This window comes from Crassostrea angulata, chromosome 2, assembly GCF_025612915.1.
Source record: "Crassostrea angulata isolate pt1a10 chromosome 2, ASM2561291v2, whole genome shotgun sequence".
In the NCBI taxonomy this organism is placed as follows: Eukaryota; Metazoa; Mollusca; class Bivalvia; order Ostreida; family Ostreidae; genus Magallana; species Magallana angulata.
This window is the reverse complement of record NC_069112.1, coordinates 78,198,599-78,219,438: the sequence shown is the minus strand read 5'-3', so window position 1 is coordinate 78,219,438 and position 20,840 is coordinate 78,198,599. Positions and strand designations below refer to the sequence as shown.

At 34.1% G+C, this 20,840-nt stretch overlaps 4 protein-coding genes across 7 annotated transcripts; 3 read left to right on the top strand and 1 right to left on the bottom strand.

The window, feature by feature from the left end:
• Positions 1 to 1,200: 1,200 nt before the first annotated feature.
• Positions 1,201 to 4,526, bottom strand: LOC128174884 (uncharacterized). Its single transcript, XM_052840310.1, has 6 exons — positions 4,242 to 4,526; positions 3,975 to 4,052; positions 3,647 to 3,790; positions 3,149 to 3,345; positions 2,763 to 3,054; positions 1,201 to 1,631 (listed from the first exon to the last, which is right to left on the bottom strand). The coding sequence occupies exons 1-6, from the start codon at positions 4,524 to 4,526 to the stop codon at positions 1,296 to 1,298; spliced, it is 1,332 nt and encodes a 443-aa protein (XP_052696270.1). The 3' UTR covers positions 1,201 to 1,295.
• On the top strand, positions 4,364 to 9,550 carry LOC128172233 (uncharacterized). 4 transcript variants are annotated; one of them, XM_052838030.1, is made up of 9 exons: positions 4,364 to 4,906; positions 5,181 to 5,286; positions 5,569 to 5,693; positions 5,833 to 5,907; positions 5,999 to 6,118; positions 6,729 to 6,857; positions 7,301 to 7,384; positions 7,597 to 7,672; positions 9,471 to 9,550. In XM_052838030.1, the coding sequence occupies exons 1-9, from the start codon at positions 4,889 to 4,891 to the stop codon at positions 9,494 to 9,496; spliced, it is 759 nt and encodes a 252-aa protein (XP_052693990.1). In that variant the 5' UTR covers positions 4,364 to 4,888; the 3' UTR covers positions 9,497 to 9,550. The 4 variants fall into 4 exon arrangements, with proteins under 4 accessions (XP_052693990.1, XP_052693991.1, XP_052693989.1 ...); XM_052838031.1 differs by having other exon boundaries at positions 4,364 to 4,986; XM_052838029.1 differs by lacking the exon at positions 4,364 to 4,906 and having other exon boundaries at positions 5,055 to 5,286.
• A 1,055-nt stretch (positions 9,551 to 10,605) lies between these two features.
• LOC128172221 (uncharacterized) lies at positions 10,606 to 12,395 on the top strand. The gene has a single exon (XM_052838008.1). It carries the CDS (start codon positions 10,606 to 10,608, stop codon positions 12,313 to 12,315), a length of 1,710 nt encoding a protein of 569 aa, XP_052693968.1. The 3' UTR covers positions 12,316 to 12,395.
• Positions 12,396 to 13,057: 662 nt separating this feature from the next.
• Positions 13,058 to 14,171, top strand: LOC128174883 (uncharacterized). Its single transcript, XM_052840309.1, has 2 exons — positions 13,058 to 13,565; positions 14,101 to 14,171. Exons 1-2 carry the CDS (start codon positions 13,058 to 13,060, stop codon positions 14,169 to 14,171), a joined length of 579 nt encoding a protein of 192 aa, XP_052696269.1.
• The last annotated feature ends 6,669 nt before the right edge of the window (positions 14,172 to 20,840 follow it).

The following is a 20,840-nucleotide window of genomic DNA, read 5'->3' as shown; positions in this document are numbered from 1 at the left end:
CTTTAGAATAATATCCAGCCGATTGTAAAAAAAAAAAGTTCAAGCTGCGTGATCATCATCTTCGCTAGCCAAGGGTTTTCGGTCCACTTTGCTCCCCATTTTATGGGGAGCAAAGTGGACCGAAAACCCTTGGCTAGCGAAGATGCGTGATCATAATCTGATTATATTTATAAACTGTTTAACTGTTTAATAACAGATGCGATGTAATAAATGCAATGTTACCTAGTAAATACCATGGAAAACAAACAAAGTTTTCATACAATTGGCTGCCAAAGCCTTACTAAGCAATGCATTAAATGCATGCATGTTTCAAGTCCTAGAAGAATATAGTTTTTAATTTTACATCTGAAATTAAAGTAGAACCAGCTTTTCAGAAATGTGTCAAATTATTTTTTTTTCATTTGGACAATTAAAACAACTCCTATATAATTTACTAAAAAAGGCAGAATATTCATACATATGCACATTTATAACATACAGTGAGCATTAATTAATTTAGCTTGATCACACTGGCCAAAGAATTCAAAGACCAAATTTAACATAATGAGGCAATTTTAATCTCATAAGTCAATCTATTGATCTGTTGATTTTCTTTAAATCAAGAAAAAAATCTATTTGGATTGAAAATATAACAGGCAATTTATACCCTGGTCCATATTGTTGGATATACACAATGTTAAAAAATTTTATTTTTGCAAAATTTGGAGAGAAAATGAGATAAATATCTTCATTAGGTATATAGACACAATCTTACATGCAGTAACTATAAATTATATACATAGTCAAATTATATAAAACAAATATTAACATTTTGGGCCTAGTTGGCAAAATATATATATAAGTGCAGTATGTAGCAACCCTTTCAGTCAAATAAATATAATTCTCCATGATTTTGGACATACTTATTGTTTTCCTCTCCTTTTGAAAAAAAATCAGGCTATGCTACATGTACAATGTATGTCTTGTACAATGCTTTATCGGTAATTCAAATACATGTGATCTAAAATGATCATCTAATTACACTGTAATATTGTTGATATGCCCAAAACTTTAGCAAGAAAATTTATTACATCGTTTGAAAAAACAAAACGACTCATATATGAAAGCCACTGGAATTACCTTCATATTTATATTGAAAGATAACACTTAGTAAACTAAATATACAATATACCCGGTACGCATAGCAAAAGTTCTGCTTATATGTACGGTACTAAACGAGATGCATTGATGTAATTTTGCAGAAACCATTGAAAAAGTTGGACATGGACAGAGATATAGATTAACAATAATCACTATTAAAGCATGTAGAAATTTTTGAAAAAGTATGCATGGTCATAGTTATGATGCAAATGAACTTTTTTGGTCAGCACTTCTTCCTGCTCCACCCTCTCTGTTACACGAGTGTCTCGTATGCTGCATTTTGCACCCAGGCAGTCATGCATAACATTTAGTCTTTTAATGACTTTGCTTGTATGAATGGCAACAACCTCATTTCCCAAATGTAATTTTGGACAACCCAGTGAATTACAACTTGTCGAACATTCTGTGGCCTTTTGTATTATTGCCATCATCTTTGTAGGCCCTCTGGTAGGCAAAACTATGACGCCTTCTTTGAAAACTCCACAGCTCTCCTGATAAAACAGTAAGCAATACATATGGAAACAATGAATGCATTGATGACTAATTAATGCACAGATAACAATTTTTTCACATTTCCCTTTTTATCATGATTGAAATAACCACTGTGTATTTTTAAACAAGAGGCCCATATGACATGCCTTATCCGTCACCTGAGTAACTGCAGTGTGGCTTTTGCAATGTATATTCATGTGCATTATGATTAATAATGAAATCATTATTTTTAAATACTCGGGTATTGTTTAATCCAATAAAATTTCTTAATTATAAAAAAATAATTTAAAATATTGTAGCATAGAATCAGTGACATAACTGAACAACTCTTAAGTACAAAAAATAAATATTCAGTTCCAATTACGCCACCCTATCCTTTTTAATCATTAGAGCCCTGCCCTAACACCAGAACCCCTGATCCAGGGGTGGTGAAATTAACAATTTTGGAAGAGACATTCTTCCACGTCATAATAATGTACTTATGTAAGAGTTCATCTGCTTAATGATCACGAGCAAAGGAGAAGATTTTCAAAAAATTAATGCATTTTCACTATGTAATAATAATTAGAGCCCCGCCCTACCACAAGAACCCATGACTGAGGGGCCATGAAATTCACAATTTTGGAAGAGGCATTCTTACTCATCATAATTATGTACTTAGATCAAGAGCAGAGGAGAAGATTTTCAAAGAATAAATGCATTTTCACTATGTAATCATTAGAGCCCCACCCCAGTACCAGAACCCCTGAACCTGGGGCCATGAATTTCACAATTTTGCAAGAGAGCTCAATGATTATTACATTCATGCCAGCAGTTTGACTGCTTGATGTCCAATAGTAAAGAAGAATATATATTTTTTTAAAATGGTGTTAGTCCCACCCAACAGGCTCCAGAGGGACAGGAGCCATGAATTTCACATTTTAAACTTGCCTTCACCCATAAATGCTATATGCCAAATTTGGTTGAAATTGGTTCAGTTTTATACGACTGATGATCGACATACGACAAACAATGACGGACAAAAACAGAGAGCAATAGGTCACCTGAGTGACTCAGGTGACCTAAAAATGAGGATGCTCCTAATTACTTCATTCTCCACAATCACTTTAAAATGTTATACATGTACATACATTCTCGCCTGGTGTCCCATACTCCACCCAGTCACCAGCATTGACCATTTCACCACCTGCTGTGATAGCTGATCCTCTCTGAATTTTGTCATCTGGAGAGTGATTGTCGGAGGTCAGCAGGGATAGCATCTCATCAGTCATTTTCTCAGTCATTGTGTGTCTATTTGACTGGCGGCATAGTTTTCGGACTGTACCATTTGGCATCTTTTTGTCTGAGGTGACTGACTCTTCCATAAATTTCTGTATCTCTGCCATGCCTCCAAACTGCAGAGCATGTTCTGAAGCATTTTTCCTGCAATAAAATATTTCTGCTACACCATTCAACTTAAGTCATAAGTCCTTTCAATATTCGAGTACCGGTAAATTAAATACTACCTAATACTAACCATTCTTCAGACTCCTTAAAATATCCCCCAGACAAAATATGTTGGCATATTGTATGCTTGGTAAACTTGATACAAGTGTCCCTGCTACGTGCCTTCTGATTCTGAAGGAAGATTTGATCCCTTATGGTGCCATGGTTTTTTTCAAAGGCATCCTCTATGTAAAATTTAGGGGGACCATGTTTTCTTATGTCATCAACCTATAAAAAACAAATATATTAAATATATCTGTATTTGGTAAGAATCATGAGAATTGCATCAAATATTCTTAGATACATGTAATTGAAAGTCTCAATCTAATTATATAGGCATCAATCATTATTATTAGAGCAATGTATGAATAGAATCCTTATTTAGTATATTTAAGATATGATCTGATTTATTTCTCAGCTTATGAACACATGTATTCTAATTAAACATAGTACAGGTCTTCCATTAGCATTACACTCTAATTTACACGAGCATTCCATATATTCTTTAAATAAAGTTTGTCTTTCTTACAATGTGAAGAAGGAGATGTGACTTTGCTTTCCTTTGAAGTTCAGGTGTATGAACTTTGATATAGGAGAGATATTTGTCAATGGTTGACTGTAGATGCTGCAGATCATCCTCATCAAAGCTCTCACTATGCAGTTGTAGCTGAATCTAAACCATTATCATAAAATCAAATTTCATGTACATTAATGGCTAAAGGGAGATAATATATGCTCCAGACAAGTGAGACTGACAGAGAGACAGACTGATACATGTACTATATAGCTTGCTTGCAGAGCTTAATTGGCACAGGATGATTAAATTCCAAGAATCAATTTTCATAAATTGGATTTACCAATGACAAGCAGGAAATCATCTTTACATATTTCTGTGGAACTCCAGCAAACATCATGTTGAAAGGTGCAATCTGCAACTGTTATAATCATAAATGTAAAATAATTGAGACAATATGGATTGTAAATTAACTCGATCAGTGTATACAATTTTGGAATGGTTTTATTTCTTCAAATATTTATAAATAAAGCAAATGTCCACGAAATAAGGTGTGTACATGCAGGTCTATATGTGAAGGAGGATAATGTGCTTATATAATTAAACTTACCACAGAATGAGATGCGGAACTCATAAAAATGTAGCACAGCATTTCAATCTTTGATGTGAAGGGATACCAATCTCCCTGGGTTCGCGAATCTGATGTTGTGAACGATCTAGCATGTCCACTGTTGGTTGTTTCATTGTTTTCATGATTGCTAGGCCTATACTCATCGGACGGTAATTCAGTCTCGTCTTCTGACAGTAGAAGTTCTGCGGAAGTTTCTTGGCATTTTTCTGAAGATACGGTATCCTCTGTTGTCGGAGAATGCTGCTCATTTTGAAGAAATACCATATTTTTATGTCTCTCAGATTGTATGTGCCGGTGAAAAAATGCTTTTCTATTTGTTTGATAATTGCATACATTGCAATTCAAGTCTTCTGCGGGATCCGCGCCCGCCATCATTGTTTACATTGGTTTCACTGAGAACCGTAGGGGTGTATCGTAGCAATTTTCATTGACGCACTATTGCGTTTACCAAGTTACGCTTGAAAAGGAGACCTAACAAATATTGTAAACGTTATTAAATATAAAACACAACAAGTGATATATTTTATCGGAAGTGAGTTTTAAATAATGCGCAAGTCGAAGATACACGAATACAACATCCCTTACGGACCCCTTTAGAAGCAGACGTCATAAGGGAAAATCCGAAGATGATAGACGCATTTGCGGTGAGTTATAAATAGGTCCAAAACAAATGTCAGCTGTGTTTGACGTGTGTTATTGTATTTGAAAATGATATTTACAAATGGTTTGTTTGAATTTATGTATTTTTTAAGTCAATGTAAACTCTATCAGTGCAGTATATATATATTTTAAAGTTGTTCACCCCCGGCCCCTACACATATATGTAACGTTATGTATTCGTGTCATACCTTTTTACCAGGACCAGGCAAATGTTTAGTTTTTCGTTTTATATCAATTATTTTGTATTATCTTAAAAAGGATTCCCAAGAGACTATTCCTGAGACGGAGTCACTTGCAGGTGGTTCCCAGGATCTTTTCCTTAATCCTCCGGCCAGTATCAGGAATGACAGAACAGATGAAATAAGTAAGATTTTATATATAAATATTTTTCATGTTTTTGTTCTCAAAATACAAAACAATACTCTAAATCACACAAGCGTTACTTTATATGTTTGTTGTATAGCTGTAAATCTGGGAACAGTGTTAGCATTTTATTACTATTATTTTTTTAGATATGCAGTGTTCAGGTCGTTATATATATAAAAAAAAAAATTGCTAAGAATTGAAGCTAAAACACGCCATGTTACTCGATAAAAATGCCATTTTTGTTCATTATATGTACTTATATAGCATATTATATTTGCAGTTAGAAAATTGGACAAGCTCACAGGTGACGTTGCCCTTTTGCGAAGAGAAGTGGCAGAGCTGAGGGGCAAGTCACCTGCGTCTGCCACCAGTAAAGCATTCAACATTAACACGGCTTCATGCAAGGTTCAAATTTAATTTGTTGTCAATATCAAAACCATAAAATACATTTGCTGATATGCCTTTATAAAAGTTGTTTATATAATTTTTATGTTTCATGCACATGGATGTGTGTTTACATGCATTGATTGACTTTGTATTTTAGAGGAGGTTCAACCTGTATTTAAGAAGTAGGTTCTCATGTCGCCCATGGCTGGAAGTCAAAAGTGATGACTTTAAGGTAAAAAATCTGGAGGTTGATTGTTCTCTGGGGCTTCCCGCTTAATGTAATCTGTGATAAATTTAAGTATGTATAAATGTAAATATTTCAGAATGAAGTTCACACTTGCCTGGCCATGGACGACATGAGAACCAATCCTGCAGCATTCCAGGAAATGGTCTCCCATTCATTACACAAATTCACGGAGCTCAGGAATCAATTTAGGAGAAAGGTGTGTAATCATTTGATAAAAAATGTGAGTTTGACTGCTATCTGTTGTCCAAATTTTTCATGTTCACTTTATTTTACACGAGTTGTAAAAAGTCTGTATGTGTAAAAATTTGTTCAGGATTTACAGTAGGTGAATGTATGTAAAAAAAAAAAACCCAACTCTCCATAATACTTGTATGTGACAAATAGTTATACCCCCTACAAAGTTCATTTTTATGGGAAGGGAGAGGGAGTGTGTATATAAGAACTACCTTGTCCGTCTGTTTATCTATGGTCACTGTCAGTGCAATTGTGTCCCATCCATAGACCTTTCTTATGATGGAATATCAAAATCAGTCTCTTCACACAAAAATTTTGTATGCAGCTTACCTTAGAGTAAAATGTAAGTCTAAAACAAAGGTCATTTGGGCAAGTTCAAGATCACTGGAAGGAAAAGTGCATAAATTCCCTGTGTATTTGTGTATAGAGGGGGTAGATACAAACATATCAGATATGCTCTATTCCTGATTCCTTTTTTTTATGATCAACTGGTTAAATTACAACAAAAAGGTTAATATTAATTGGTTACATCTTGATATATGAAAAAAAGTGCTAAATTTATTTTTGCATAGATTCTGGCAGACAAACAAAGTATCCCTTGTAAAGGCCTTGGAGAGCTGTGCTATGACATCTTTCACAGCTACTCCAAGGCCGATGAATGCACCCTGTCCCAGGAAAGGATGCATGCAACAATTCTGTTGGTAAGTATTAACAATCAGTAAGCAAAATATTTGAAAAAAAAAAATTATATAGTAAGAATTTTTTTTTAAATATAAAAATGTAGAACTTGCAGAAAAAAGGATGGACCATCCTTGATCTTTGACAATTTTCATTGTCCATATTTGTATTGTCTTTTTTATATAATCCATCTGCAGCTGTTATGTCTAGATCCACTGATATTACTTGGTTAAGTTTATGCTCTAATTACCAATATGCAATGATGGATTTAAAGAAGTATGTAAAAGCAGTTCACAGAGAGAGAGAGAGAGAGAGAGAGAGAGAGAGAGAGAGAGAGAGAGAGAGAGAGAGAGAGAGAGAAAGAGACCTGTTAGGATCAGAACATCTACCTTTGTGGAAACTAAAATGAAAAGGAGACATTGTTTCAATCATCTGGATTGTTCATTGTTAATCTTTTTAATTTCAGAGACACTTTCTTCACAAGAAGAGGTACTTTAACGATGGAACTTCGGCATCTTTCTGGGCGGAATTTAGGTCTTTTTGGGAAGAAGTAAGTTATCAAAACACATTTTCAATTTTTCATGCAGTAACAATTAAATCATTATGATAATTATTTTAAAAAACAGTTTATAGTTTGATTGTTTTAAAAAAAAATTGTAAACTTCAAATTTGGAAATCATTTCTTTAAAGCAAAGATGCTCATAGATTTAAAAGAATTCCAAATAAAATATTGCAAAACTGTATTTGTTTTTAACATTTCAGATTGAAAAGGATGGAAGGCCTCAGAAATGGGAAAGATTAGAAGAAATTGATATGAGGAGAACTGAAAGGGCAAGAGGTAAAAACATCTTTTTTTTAATTTATTAAAATCAATGTTTAAACCAATTCATTTAGAATATCCATTGATATATGTTTAATAAATTATAATGCTAAAGCTTAGCTCTTAGCTGACTTGAGCTTTCTTGGGCCAAATTATATCAAAATTTGTTTGGAATCTAATGTTGTCTCTGATAGAAATTTATATTTTCTTGTCCCTCTCAAACTTGTCTGTGCCACATCTTTTAAACTGGATGGAGTAGGCTTTCAAACTTGGTCAGCTGGTTCATCATATGGAAAGGGATGTAAGAGTCATAAGTAGGTCACAATAGCCTCGTTTTGAAAAATACCTGGCATAGCGTTACCAAATACTGTCTGTGCTATATCTTTTAAACTGGATGGTGTAGGACTTTCAAACTTGGTCAGCTGGTTCATCATATGGAAAGGGATGCAACAGTCATAAGTAGGTCACAATAGCCTTGTTTTGAAAAATACCTGGCATAGCGTTACCAAATACTGTCTGTGCTATATCTTTTAAACTGGATGGAGTAGAATTTCAAACTTGGTCAACTGGTTCATCATATGGAAAGGGATGTAACAGTCATAAGTAGGTCACAATAGCCTCGTTTTGAAAAATACCTGGCATAGCGTTACCAAATACTGTCTGTGCTATATCTTTTAAACTGGATGTTGTAGGACTTTCAAACTTGGTCAGCTGGTTCATCATATGGAAAGGGATGCAACAGTCAAAAGTAGGTCACAATAGCCTCTTTTTGAAAAATACCAGGCATAGCGTTACCAAATACTGTCTGTGCTATATCTTTTAAACTGGATGGAGTAGGACTTTCAAACTTGGTCAGCTGGTTCATCATTAGGAAAGGGATGTAAGAGTCATAAGTAGGTCACAATAGACTCGTTTTGAAAAATACCTGGCATAGCGTTACCAAATATTGTCTGTGCTCTATCTTTTAAACTGGATGTTGTAGGACTTTCAAACTTGGTCAGCTGGTTCATCATATAGAAAGGGATGCAACAGTCATAAGTAGGTCAAATAGCCTCGTTTTGAAAAATACCTGGCATAGCGTTACCAAATACTGTCTGTGCCATATCTTTTAAACTGGATGGAGTAGGACTTTCAAACTTGGTCAGCTGGTTCATCATATAGAAAGGGATGTAAGAGTCATAAGTAGGTCACAATAGCCTCTTTTTGAAAAATACCTGGCATAGCGTTACCAAATACTGTCTGTGCTATATCTTTTAAACTGGATGGTGTAGGGCTTTCAAACTTGGTCAGCTGGTTCATCATATAGAAAGGGATGTAAGAGTCATAAGTAGGTCACAATAGCCTCGTTTTGAAAAATACCTGGCATAGCGTTACCAAATACTGTCTGTGCCACATCTTTTAAACTGGATGGAGTAGGACTTTCAAACTTGGTCAGCTGGTTCATCATATAGAAAGGGATGCAACAATCAAAAGTAGGTCACAATAGCCTCTTTTTGAAAAATACCTGGCATAACGTTACCAAATAGTGTCTATGCTATATCTTTTAAACTGGGTGGACTAGGACTTTCAAACTTGGTCAGCTGGTTCATCATATGGAAAGGGATGTAACAGTCATAAGTAGGTCACAATAGCCTCGTTTTGAGAAATACCTTGTGTAAGGTTGCCAAATACTGTTCATGACAAAAATAAGGATTTGTGGCCTCATTTTTGAATGCTCAATATATATACTTAGGACTATATAAAAAAGATAACATTGTGTTAACACATTATGATAAAAAAAAATTATCTTGCAGTCATGTTTTTTTTTTATTTTCAGGAAACTCTGGAAACACTGAAGAGTGACTGTTTAGTGTTACTGTAAAGAAAAATAAATCAGAATTTAAATTGTGAAAATTTGTTTTTCCTTCTTATTGTAATTTTAGATTAGCAGATGGTTTGACACATGATTTATTTGAAGAGCCTAAAGCAGGGAGTTCAGGGATTTTAACAACTTGAACTGAAAGACAAAAGAAACATTTGAAGACATTTAATCAAAGACCTGGATCATGTGTCTGTTACGTATACAGATGGGACTCGAATATTTTTATATATAGAATATATACATACATGTTGCATGTTATGAGAAACACATGAGATTCGAGTCACATTAAATATACATATAAAAGATATACATATGTTAAACGCACGTTATAATCCACGTATATGAAACGTATGGTATTTACCACGTACGTTAAACGTAAGGTATCTACAACGTGTGTTAAACATACGTGTAACGTATGTACCACGTACAGTTTAAAACGTACGTTAAACACACGTGGTACTTAAATCACGTTAAACGTACGTGAGATCACGTACGTATCACACATGTTTAACGTATGTGATACGTACGTGGCACATTTTGCTGTGTACCTAGTTTAATAAATTGTTTATAGGTAAATCATACCCTTGTGTATCGAATCAACTGAGAGAGAAATACTCAATTTCCTAACTTCTCTCTCTCTCTCTCTCTCTCTCTCTCTCTCTCTCTCTCTCTCTCTCGTTCCCTCTTTCACGTACCATTATGATGTAAATAAATATGACAGACCATAGTCTTAGCTTAAAATAGAGATTTATTAGATACAACAAGTTTAAAGCCTTTACAATTATTGCTCTATGTTTTATATTAGCTATTACATAGTATTTAGTTGCATCGTTATGGTATTTTTATCAAAACTTTTAGTGGACACCGAACAAAGAACAGATAAATACATACCAATTTGCTATAGTATTTATGGTATTTATCAATTTATCTGCCTATCGTTTAATCTTTTTCTTGGTCAGCTGAGTAACTTGTCAATTTATTGTAATCACTTTCTGGTGTCGTGTCACATGCATTAAACATCTTTTATGTTACATATTATTTGTACTTCAGGTATAAAGAGAATTTACCCTGTGTCTTTCAGGAAAATATCATGGACAGAGCAAGCATCCAATTTAAAGTAAATCTGTGTTCTAAGTGTCCGGGGGACAAAGAGTACCATTGTAAAACGTGTCCATGTGATTTGTGTCCCAATTGTAAAGAAAACCATGTAAAAGATCTCCAAACAATAGACCATGATGTTGTGTTACACCGTAATAAAATCAACTACATCCTAGCACAAGAGATCTGTGTGAGACATCCTAGCCATGTTTATATAAAGTACTGTGAACCTTGTGAACTCCCCGTCTGTTTCCACTGCAGAAAACATAGAACTCACATTCAACTAGATGTTAACACAGCATTTCAAAAAAAGCGACAACAACACCTAGGAACCATTCACGCAATCAGAAGTGAGACTCTTTTATACAGACATGCTCTTTTGACAAGAACCAAATCTGATATCAAAACCTGTCATACACAGTTTTCAAACTTTCAACCAAGGTTGATAATGAAGTTCCAAAAACTAAAGAATCGCATCGACAAAGTGAAAAAAGATTTAATGTATAATATGTTTTGTGACTTAAATCTTAAACACAGATGTTTAAAACAGAAGATATACATGACCAGACATATTGTGAGCCTTCAGGGATATGAACACAATTATGAACAGTCAGCATTCACATTCAGTGCACTAAAATTCCTCTCATCCATTAAGACATCACTCCCCCAGATACATCTTGCTCTCCACACTAGCAAGTTCTACATGACTGAGTCTTACAATAAAAAGGATGTGATGGAGTCTCTAAGTAAAATCAAAACGACGGATAGAGAAAAGCGACACTTAGAAAAAAAGTGTCTGCTGAAACTGATGCCTGGTGTTGAGTTCCATCGTCGATTCATACTACCAAGTGGTTTGGATTGGTTGGGTTATGGCATGTATGTTAACAGTTGTTTACATATGTCCATTGCGACACCAGAGCGCGTCTGGGTCAGTGATGATGAATGCAATCTGGTCTTGACGGACTTGGAAGGTGAGCCTCTAGCTCAAGTTAAGGGTACATGCAGTGGTTCATCTTGTGGAAAACACACGGTGAATAATGAGAGTGAAATGTTTTATATAGATGAGGATTATAACATCAACAAACTGTCAAAGGATAGGAAAACAACCACCACATTTATAGAGAGAACAGACTCTACATGGAGCCCACGGTGTGTGTACTGGTCCCCGTCCACTGGGGATCTACTGGTCGGGATGTATAGATATATTACAGATTATACTGTGACAGGCAGGGTGACCCGATACAACCAGACTGGAAAACTGATACAAACAATTCTACACAACAACACAGGACTGGACTGGTGTTTTTGGCCTAACTATATAACAGAGAACATCAATAGGGATGTCGTGGTGTCTGCTAATGATGACTGTGGGTCTGGTGCTGTAGTGGTGACAGACCGTGGAGGAAAACATCGTTTCTCCTACACAGGGCATCCATCAGGATCAGGACTAGATCCATGTGGAATATGTACGGACGCACTGTCACATATCCTTGTGTGTGATGATAGAACACACACGATTCAGATGTTGGACAGGGACGGTCAGTTCCTCTCACATCTACTGATAAGACCATCAGGGATATTCTCACCACAAAGTCTGAGTTATGATGTCAACACTCACCGTCTCTGGGTCGGGTCATCGTGCAACAAAAGCGTGGTTGTCTACAGGTATATAGACCGCCATGACCCTTTGACAGGTAAGTAACATTCATAATTATTGCAACATGTGTTTTTGATATCTGTTATTGAACAAAGGGGCAAAACGTTCCTGTCATCTGAGTTATATTTCTTTTTCAATAGTTGACATATTGTTCACACAAGTTTTAATAAAATAATATATGGATACTGGGAGAGAATGCTAGTTTGCAGAAAAAATGAAACATAATGTTATATTTTATCATATTTTGTAAACAAAGTAATTCTTTGATATTACAGATCGAGGTTTTGTTATAAGTATGAATGAAGTACATCTTAATTGAATGGTTTGTTTCCTGATCGTAGATCCAGCAACTGCTAAAGTTGTGAAATCAGTAATCGACATCCAAACAACGAAGACTAACGAATCACAAGAAGGAAACGAGTGTCAGCTGCAATGGATGTCTGATGACGATTTCTATCTATCTCTTACATTTACAGGTGTTAGTAAATGTTTTCACGTTTCCTGCGTGACATCAGGCCAGTATTGGGCCAGTGGTGGGCGCAATCTTGTCTTGAAAGACACAACAGATGTCCTTTTACATAGTGTAAATGATCCATGTAGTAGTTTGAATCAAGGAATACACACAGTAAACAGTGAAAGTGAACTTATCTATATAAATAAGGATTATCATATCAAAAAACTCTCAACGGATTTGAAAACAACCACAACATTTATAGAGGCAACGGACTATACATGGGAACCACGGTGTGTGTACTGGTCCCCGTCCACTGGGGATCTACTGGTCGGGATGTATAAAAATGAGCCAATAGATGATACAGACGATATATACGATGCAGATGGTACAACGCCAAGGACAGGAAAGATAACAAGGTACAACCAGAACGGGCAACTGACACAAACCATACAACACGAAAACACAGGACTGGAACTTTATAGACAGCCTAATTATGTAACAGAAAATAACAACGGGGATGTCGTGGTGTCTGACTATGAAAGTGCTGTAGTTGTGACAGAGCGTGGAGGAAGGCATCGTTTCTCCTACACAGGACATCCGCCAGGATCAAATCTAGGGCCACTAGGAATATGTACGGACGCCATGTCACACATCCTGGTGTGTTGTAAAGTAACCGAAACAATACATATATTAGATAAAAACGGAAAGTACCTGTTCCATCTGGCAGGAAAAATACAAGGAATAGGTGAACCAGTGAGCCTGAGTTATGATGTCAACGCTCATCATATATGGGTCGGATCGCCATTCATTGAGAATATTACAGAAAATGATAACCTGCAAGGTAAGAATGTAAAACAATTAGTTACAGTTATTAGATATACAAGTAGATACACAGTCCGTGTTAATCATCAGTTAATTAGTAACTGTAAGCGTGTTGATCTAATTGAATGTTTGACAATGTAAAAAGTTCATTGTTACAATATTTACATAAGTTGTATTAACGGGTCTTAACAAAATAAAATTTATCTAAAGTACAAAGCAATTCATCATACGCTGTTTGTGTCATTTACATTTTTTGGGGGTAATTCTGTTTAACTATTGCAATTAAATGCTTAACAATTATTACATAAACTTTGCCATTTAAGTTAATGTCAAAGTATAATGGCAATGCCGTTGTGTTCAATTTATTAAGTAAAGATTTTGACTCATATTATTGTTAAAGGTTCATAATAGAACTATGATAAAAGGTACTTATAATGTATCAAAGGTATTAGGTTAACTAATATCAAATTTTTAGTAATTAATACATGTGCAATAAATTGTGAAGAATGTTTTATTGTTATATATAGTATAATTAGATAATTGTTTTAATGTAGATGAACACTCACCCCGTCCTGATGAGGAAACCTTGTCCTGCTCAACACAAGCCGTAGAATGGAGAATCTAGTTTCGTCTCAAAACCACACATGTTGTTTGTCAATTTGTTCAACATCTGCAGTTTTAATTGACATGTGTATAATTAGTTTGAACCTAAATATTAACTCCTGTTTTGATCATTCAAACAAGGGTTTATGTACCAAATTTGGAAATACATGCAAATAACGTATTATATAAAAATAAATTTTTATCGAATATTACTCTTTTTTCATTAACAGACGCTTATATGGACAAAGACATAAAACAATAAGATTATCTGCTCCATGTGCAGATACCTGTATTGATTTAAGTTGAATCAACAGATGTTCATATAAACTTAAGATATTTTTGCTATTCATGTAAAAACCTTCTTTCATTTGTTTTATTGGCATAACATTTCGGTTAAGTCACAAAATAAGTTTGATCTTTGTGTATGAATCTCAAATAAAATCATTAATTATGATTATTACAGCTTTTTCATTTACGTCTACGATTTGATGGATACAAACGTCATTATCTTTAACTCCCGATCGTGGAACCCATAGTTTTATGGAATTCACCAAGAAATGACAACACATTCTTCACGAAAAAGTAACTTATTTTTTTCAAGATAATGACCAATATCAGGAAAAAGTGTATATTCCCTGTGCTGTAAGTACCATTTGGAAAGAATAGAAAGACTATACTCAGTGAAATAAACTTTATTTGGATCGAATACATGTTTGATTGTATGCTATAGAGAAAAATATTCTCAAGCAATTTCTGCTGTTCACAATAATCAACTCGATTACATTTTAATACCATGTACATTAAAATGATCATTAACCTTTCTTCAAACCGCTTACTGTAGTGTAACCAATGCCCTATTCGCCTACCACTGAGGAAAGAACGAGATAAAGTTTTCTTGGATCAATAATCAATACTTTGTGTAATCAACATATTTTAAATTATCTTTATACCTATTTTTAAAGAATACGTAGGTGTGCTCTCTTACTAATTTTATCAAAGTCTAAATTTCGATTTTTCATCCCTGTATAATCATGAGCTGATTATAATTTGATTGTTGGTACATAACTCTGTTTTCTATCGTTTAGTCTTTCATTTTAAAACTAAGACCCTAGAAACATATTAGTGATGGGTCAATTTGTCCCATTTAATTGTTTAAACAGTGTTAATATGACAGAAACTAAAGTTGTTTATTTATATGTGTTACTTATATAAAATTGGTTTAGACCATTCCTACCGTTCTTATAATTTTCTCTAAAAGATGACTCACTCCGTATATTTTTAGATTTAACTTATATGTACAAATAGTTATTCTCATTTCTACATACTCTATAAAATAAACCCGAGCGTAATCAAAACTTTATATATAATATTTATCCATTTTTTAAAGGGACTTGGACAAGATTTGACTTAACATTTTCACTTTTTTTTTCATTTTCAATGTCTCTACTGATAGACATAGAAGTAATTATTGTTATGTCAAAATTTGAAAGTCAAATATAAAGTTATAAGCAAGATAGAGAGTTCATAATTCTTCGTTATGTAAACAAAGCTCGAATGTTGTCATTTTTACATGTGTTGTATTGGTGTAAGTTTCAATCAAATGTATCTTTCATTTGTTGATATAAGTATTTATGAAGATATTGAGTTAGTTTAAATTGTTTTTTACATGTCATTTTGTCTAAGAAATGCTAATTCTCTACATTACATTTTTTGTAAACAACTATGAGACTCGAGATTTGTTTACATAACAACCAATTCTTACCTCTGTATTTCGCTTGTAATTTGACTTTAACATTCAATGTTATGGTCAATCATTTAAAATGCTCCAGTAAATCATCTTGTACATAAAAGATAAAAATAAAGTTTTTGATCTGAAATCGTGTCCAAGTCCATTTAATGATTTTGTTTTGTAAAACATGATGTAAAATAAAAAAAAAATACCAAATATTTTAATGTTATTTGTAGGATGTAAGGGGAGAAAAAATAAACTCAAAATTTTGGTAAACTTTAAGGAGGCTAAGAATCTTCTTGCAATGAAGTAATTTATACTTTCAGATTACATGGTTAAATTGTAACAATGCATGCATCTGTGTCTTACTGTACAAAACGGGGCAATCTAAAATTAGGTCATAATGACAATGTATTGTATTCATATGGTATTTTTTATGAACTTTAATTTGTGTCATATCTTTTACATTGACAGTTCTGATTCATCCTATTCGAGGGTTCATGTTATTAAGTATATTATGTTATTTATAGATTGTAAATAAATTTAAAAAAGTTCACCTAGTTTATCGTTTTGTTTTGTTACACAGTCAGACAGCTCTGTAATAATTGATCTTGGTTTCCGGATTTTGTCACAATTGTTGGCATATAACAACTTGTCTGATAAAAAGTTAAGACCACTGTTCAACGATTTATTTATACATAAAAAAAAGATTTCATCAAAGCAGCAACACTTTTTAATGAATCAAACATTCCCTTAATTGATATCCAAAAGATCGTAATGATCTGCTTAGTTTATGCCCTTGTAAAGAAAATAGTCTAGAAAAAAATTAATACACCCTCTAAAAGATAATCACATGCCGAATCAAAACAAGCGTAGTGGATTGTATTTAATGGTATGATCATTGATTTAAGATTATCTTCTGTTCATTTATTAAATGCATTTTTCCATGTTAAAAAATTGCTTGATCCGCCTCTTTCTACACACAATATGCGTCAAAATTTACAGTATGACGTCACATAGACAAGTGCACCGCGATCAGTCAGTTGTTTATATTTATTTTCTGTTTAACTTATATGACTACAAAGTTGCACGTATAGGTAATTTTCAATGTAGTTTAATGTTTTCGTCGCCATAACAATCGGTAATTACTTTATTTACTAGCATTTATGACGAATTGTTGTTTTGTATGATGTTACAGTTAACATTTCCCGTACTTTCTGGTCGGCGCGACCACAAAGTAAACCTTGAACTTGCAAAAACAAAATACATGTAAGAATTTTTTAGTCCAAAAAGCACAACTCTGTCAAAGATAGATTGATCGTATTTAAAATCAAAGTTGACCTAGATATTCTTATGATAAATCTGTATACCAAATTTCAATTCAGTATATCGGCGACCAAAACAAAAAACAAAAAATAAAAACCGGAAACTGCGTTTAAGTGGAAGTCCAAGGGGCATAATTTTTCTAAAAATTCCTCTATTGACCCAAAAATGAACCATCTAAATAATTATATAATAAATCTGTATTTTAAGTTGTAAAAATAAAAAGAAAACTGTTGTTTGTTCCACCGACATACAGACAGACAAAAAGACGGACAACAATTAAGCAATAGGCCCTCCTACATGTATCTTCGGAAGAGGAGGGGGTGGATGCACTGTGATGTGTATTCCGCCCGTTTTTATGTTTTTGTTGGAAAGAATGTTTTAAATATATCTAAAATTTATTGTAAATCTAAAACGGATAACATTAAAATCCATCGTTTTAAAAATGAAATCAATTAACAAAAACACAATTAAAAAAAAAAACACTTGAAAACTGAACCCAAATCGAACAACTGAGCTACGCGGACTCTCGCTTCAGGACATTGGAGCCCAAAATCTTGAAAATGCGTGGTTCAATTTTAAAACAAATTTTCATAATCTAAGCCATATTCTAAGTTTTTTATTTCCTTCCGGTCACGACCGGAAGTGACGGCAGACGTTCGGATATGCAAAGGGAACTGCGGCAGGACACTTTCTACCATCCCTGAAAATTTTAAAAGATTTATCTTTGATATTTTTAGAAAAATCATTAACAAACAGAAACATAGAATCCTTTGTCTCTTGGGACCGGAAGTGACGACCAAGAATGGCGCGTAATTTTTTTTATTTTTTTTTTTACAAATTTTGTTAATAATAAAATCTGAAAGTTTCATGAAAGCGCATGGGGTGTTTTGAGAAAACATGACAGAAAAAACCCATATTATAATACTAGTGAAAAAAAAACCCCAAAGCAATAATGTCTTCATTTTGAAAAAGGAAGACCTTAATAACTTGATGGAATCTCGCTGCGAGCAACGGGTGGGTCTTCCGTCCAATTTCTGATAAGATGCGATGAAATGAGATATTAAAAAGACACGATTCGTTTCATGCAAGGTAATGTTCATTACGTCACGCTTTTTTTGCCGTTTCAAGACGGGACTTTCAAAAATTAGTACCTTTTTAAAAAAAACGCGATTTGTTTCTTGCAATTAACGGCTTGTTTTAAGGTAAAGCGGCACTTTTTATTGTATGTAGTCATGTAGTTACTATGATATAATTAGTATTCGTAGTTGCACAATTTTCGTAGTATTCGTGACAAGTCCCCCCCCCCCCTTAAATCAATTTACAACCTCGACAAACACAAATTTTGACAGAGTTAGTTTTCTGACTGAAACTGAAAACCTACGCATCCGTAAAATTACTTCCAAACAAAAAAGTAAAAAAAAAAGCCTCAAACGTAAATGATTCTACAGAATGATACAACAAAACAAAACAGCTTGTTGGCGTCCTTGAACAGATTATATTGCATACATTGAAGCAGTTGTCTTCCGTCAGAGGCACTGCAGCACATTCCGGGTCAGTAGTTATGCAGGTCTTGGCCATATCTTCTGTTACTAAGGGACACTCAACTATACATACATGTAAAACTTAGAGTTCCAATAACAGGAACATGTCTTATTCTGTTTTAAATATGAGTCTTACAATTACTTTGATTTTATCTTGGCTTAAAAAATATCCACGTTACTTTAGTAAAGAAAACTGTACTAATACTAAACAATTATGTTGCGGTTAACATTAAATTGCTAGAGAATAAATGTGATTAAGTATAAAATACTGACAGCAACAACATGCCATGTCCCTCACTCCAATAACATATAGAACAAAGAAGATTTTGAAGATCATTTTGGACACCTCTGGCCAGTACCAAGATTCGATCTTTTATATACATCCCCTTATTTACTTAGCAGAATGGAAAATTAAATGTCAATTCAATTATTTGTAATTATGGAGATTTTAAACAAGGAAAATGTTTTGATATCATTATTTTAAATACAATTTCGCACAAAAACATCCATTCTGCAAAGAGCAATCTAGGGATTACATAATATAATGGGTTATCAAATATTTTTCCATAAGTCTATTTTTGGTCCTTGATATTATACTATTAACTGAAATTTTATAGCATATTACATGATAATTTAAAGACTGAAATGGCCTATACACCAGTTGAACGGTTTGGTTTGGTACGCTTTGTGAACGGTACGGCTCGCTTTGTGAACGGTAACGGTCATTTTATGAACAGTACGGTTCGCCTTGTGAACGGTACGGTTCGTTTTGTGAACGGTACGGTTCGGTTTGTGAATGGTACGGGTCATTTCGTGAACGGTACGGTTTGTTTTGTGAACGGTACGGTTCATATTGTGACCGGCAAGGCTCGCTTTGTGAATGGTAACGGTCATTTTGTGAACAGTACGGTTCGCTTTGTGAACGGTACGGATCATTTTGTGAACGGTACGGTTCGCTTTGTGAATGGTACGGGTCATTTGTTAATGGTACGGTTCGTTTTGTGAACGGTACGATTCATATTGTGAACGGTAAGGCACGCTTTGTGAATGGTAACGGTCATTTTGTGAACGGTACGGTTCGTTTTGTGAACGGTACGGTTCACATTGTGAACGGCAAGGCTCGCTTTGTGAATGGTAACGGTCATTTTGTGAACGGTACGGTTCGTTTTGTGAACGGTACGGTTCATATTGTGAACGGCAAGGCTCGCTTTGTGAACAGTAACGGTAATTTTGTGAACGGTACGGATCGCTTTGTGTACGGTACGGGTCATTTTATGAACGGCAAAGTTCGCTTTGTAAACGGTACGGTTCGATTTGTGAACGGTAGGTTTAGCTTCTTGCACGGTACGCTTTGCTAAAACAGTTGCAGGTTTTGTGAACAATTTGTGCGTTTTATAAATGAGGTAGGCGTAGCCTGAATGCTTTGAATTATCTCGAATTTTGGTTAGTTTGTTGCCCCATTGAATTGAGCAAGCTGGTAATATTCCTCAATTTATATCATATATTTCAAATGCATTTCAAATTATCAACTTAAAATCAGAACTTCCATCCGTTCCTAAGTTTGTTGATACGTTGCGTGAAACGTGTACTCGTTGAAAATCGGGAAGCGGGGGATAGTTAAATTTTGATTAGTCTGACATTATTTGTATTTAATTTTAGATAAATTTAATTATTAAAATAGATTAAAGACTGACTTTAATCCGATATATTTTTGTTATTTTACCTTAAGTTTTTATATCTATACATCTACATGTACCTGTATTTAAGTCTTTAAATGTTTCTAATCCATTTAAAATTGCTTTGAAAAATTTACCCAACTTTATTAGGATATTTCTTTAGTTTTCCTTTATCGTTGTCTTGATTTCCGGCTAGTTGTTATTTGTTCAAGCATCTTTTTATTTCTTCATTCATAATTTATATAATCACTGAATGATAATTATTTATTGCTTACAATTACTACTGCCGATCAAATTCCCCTGATGAACAGACGATGTAAAAACAAAATACACTCAATTAATGATAAGAAAAACAATGATTTTCAGTTTGGAAATCTTGAAATCGACTGTTATAAAGTGTTTTGGCACGGATTTGTATT

Bases quoted from the DNA above. Each gene is read 5' to 3' on its own strand.
- LOC128174884 (XM_052840310.1), bottom strand. From the start codon at position 4,526: ATGGTATTTCTTCAAAATGAGCAGCATTCTCCGACAACAGAGGATACC. The intron at 4,053-4,241 runs GTAAGTTTAATT...TGATTATAACAG, and splicing joins GTTCCGCATCTCATTCTGTG to TTGCAGATTGCACCTTTCAA. The intron at 3,346-3,646 runs GTAAGAAAGACA...TGTTTTTTATAG, and splicing joins CACATCTCCTTCTTCACATT to GTTGATGACATAAGAAAACA.
- LOC128172233 (XM_052838028.1), top strand. From the start codon at position 5,094: ATGTATTCGTGTCATACCTTTTTACCAGGACCAGGCAAATGTTTAGTT. The intron at 6,119-6,728 runs GTGTGTAATCAT...ATTTTTGCATAG, and splicing joins GGAATCAATTTAGGAGAAAG to ATTCTGGCAGACAAACAAAG. The intron at 6,858-7,300 runs GTAAGTATTAAC...TTTTAATTTCAG, and splicing joins TGCATGCAACAATTCTGTTG to AGACACTTTCTTCACAAGAA.
- LOC128172221 (XM_052838008.1), top strand. From the start codon at position 10,606: ATGGACAGAGCAAGCATCCAATTTAAAGTAAATCTGTGTTCTAAGTGT.
- LOC128174883 (XM_052840309.1), top strand. From the start codon at position 13,058: ATGTATAAAAATGAGCCAATAGATGATACAGACGATATATACGATGCA. The intron at 13,566-14,100 runs GTAAGAATGTAA...GTTTTAATGTAG, and splicing joins AGAAAATGATAACCTGCAAG to ATGAACACTCACCCCGTCCT.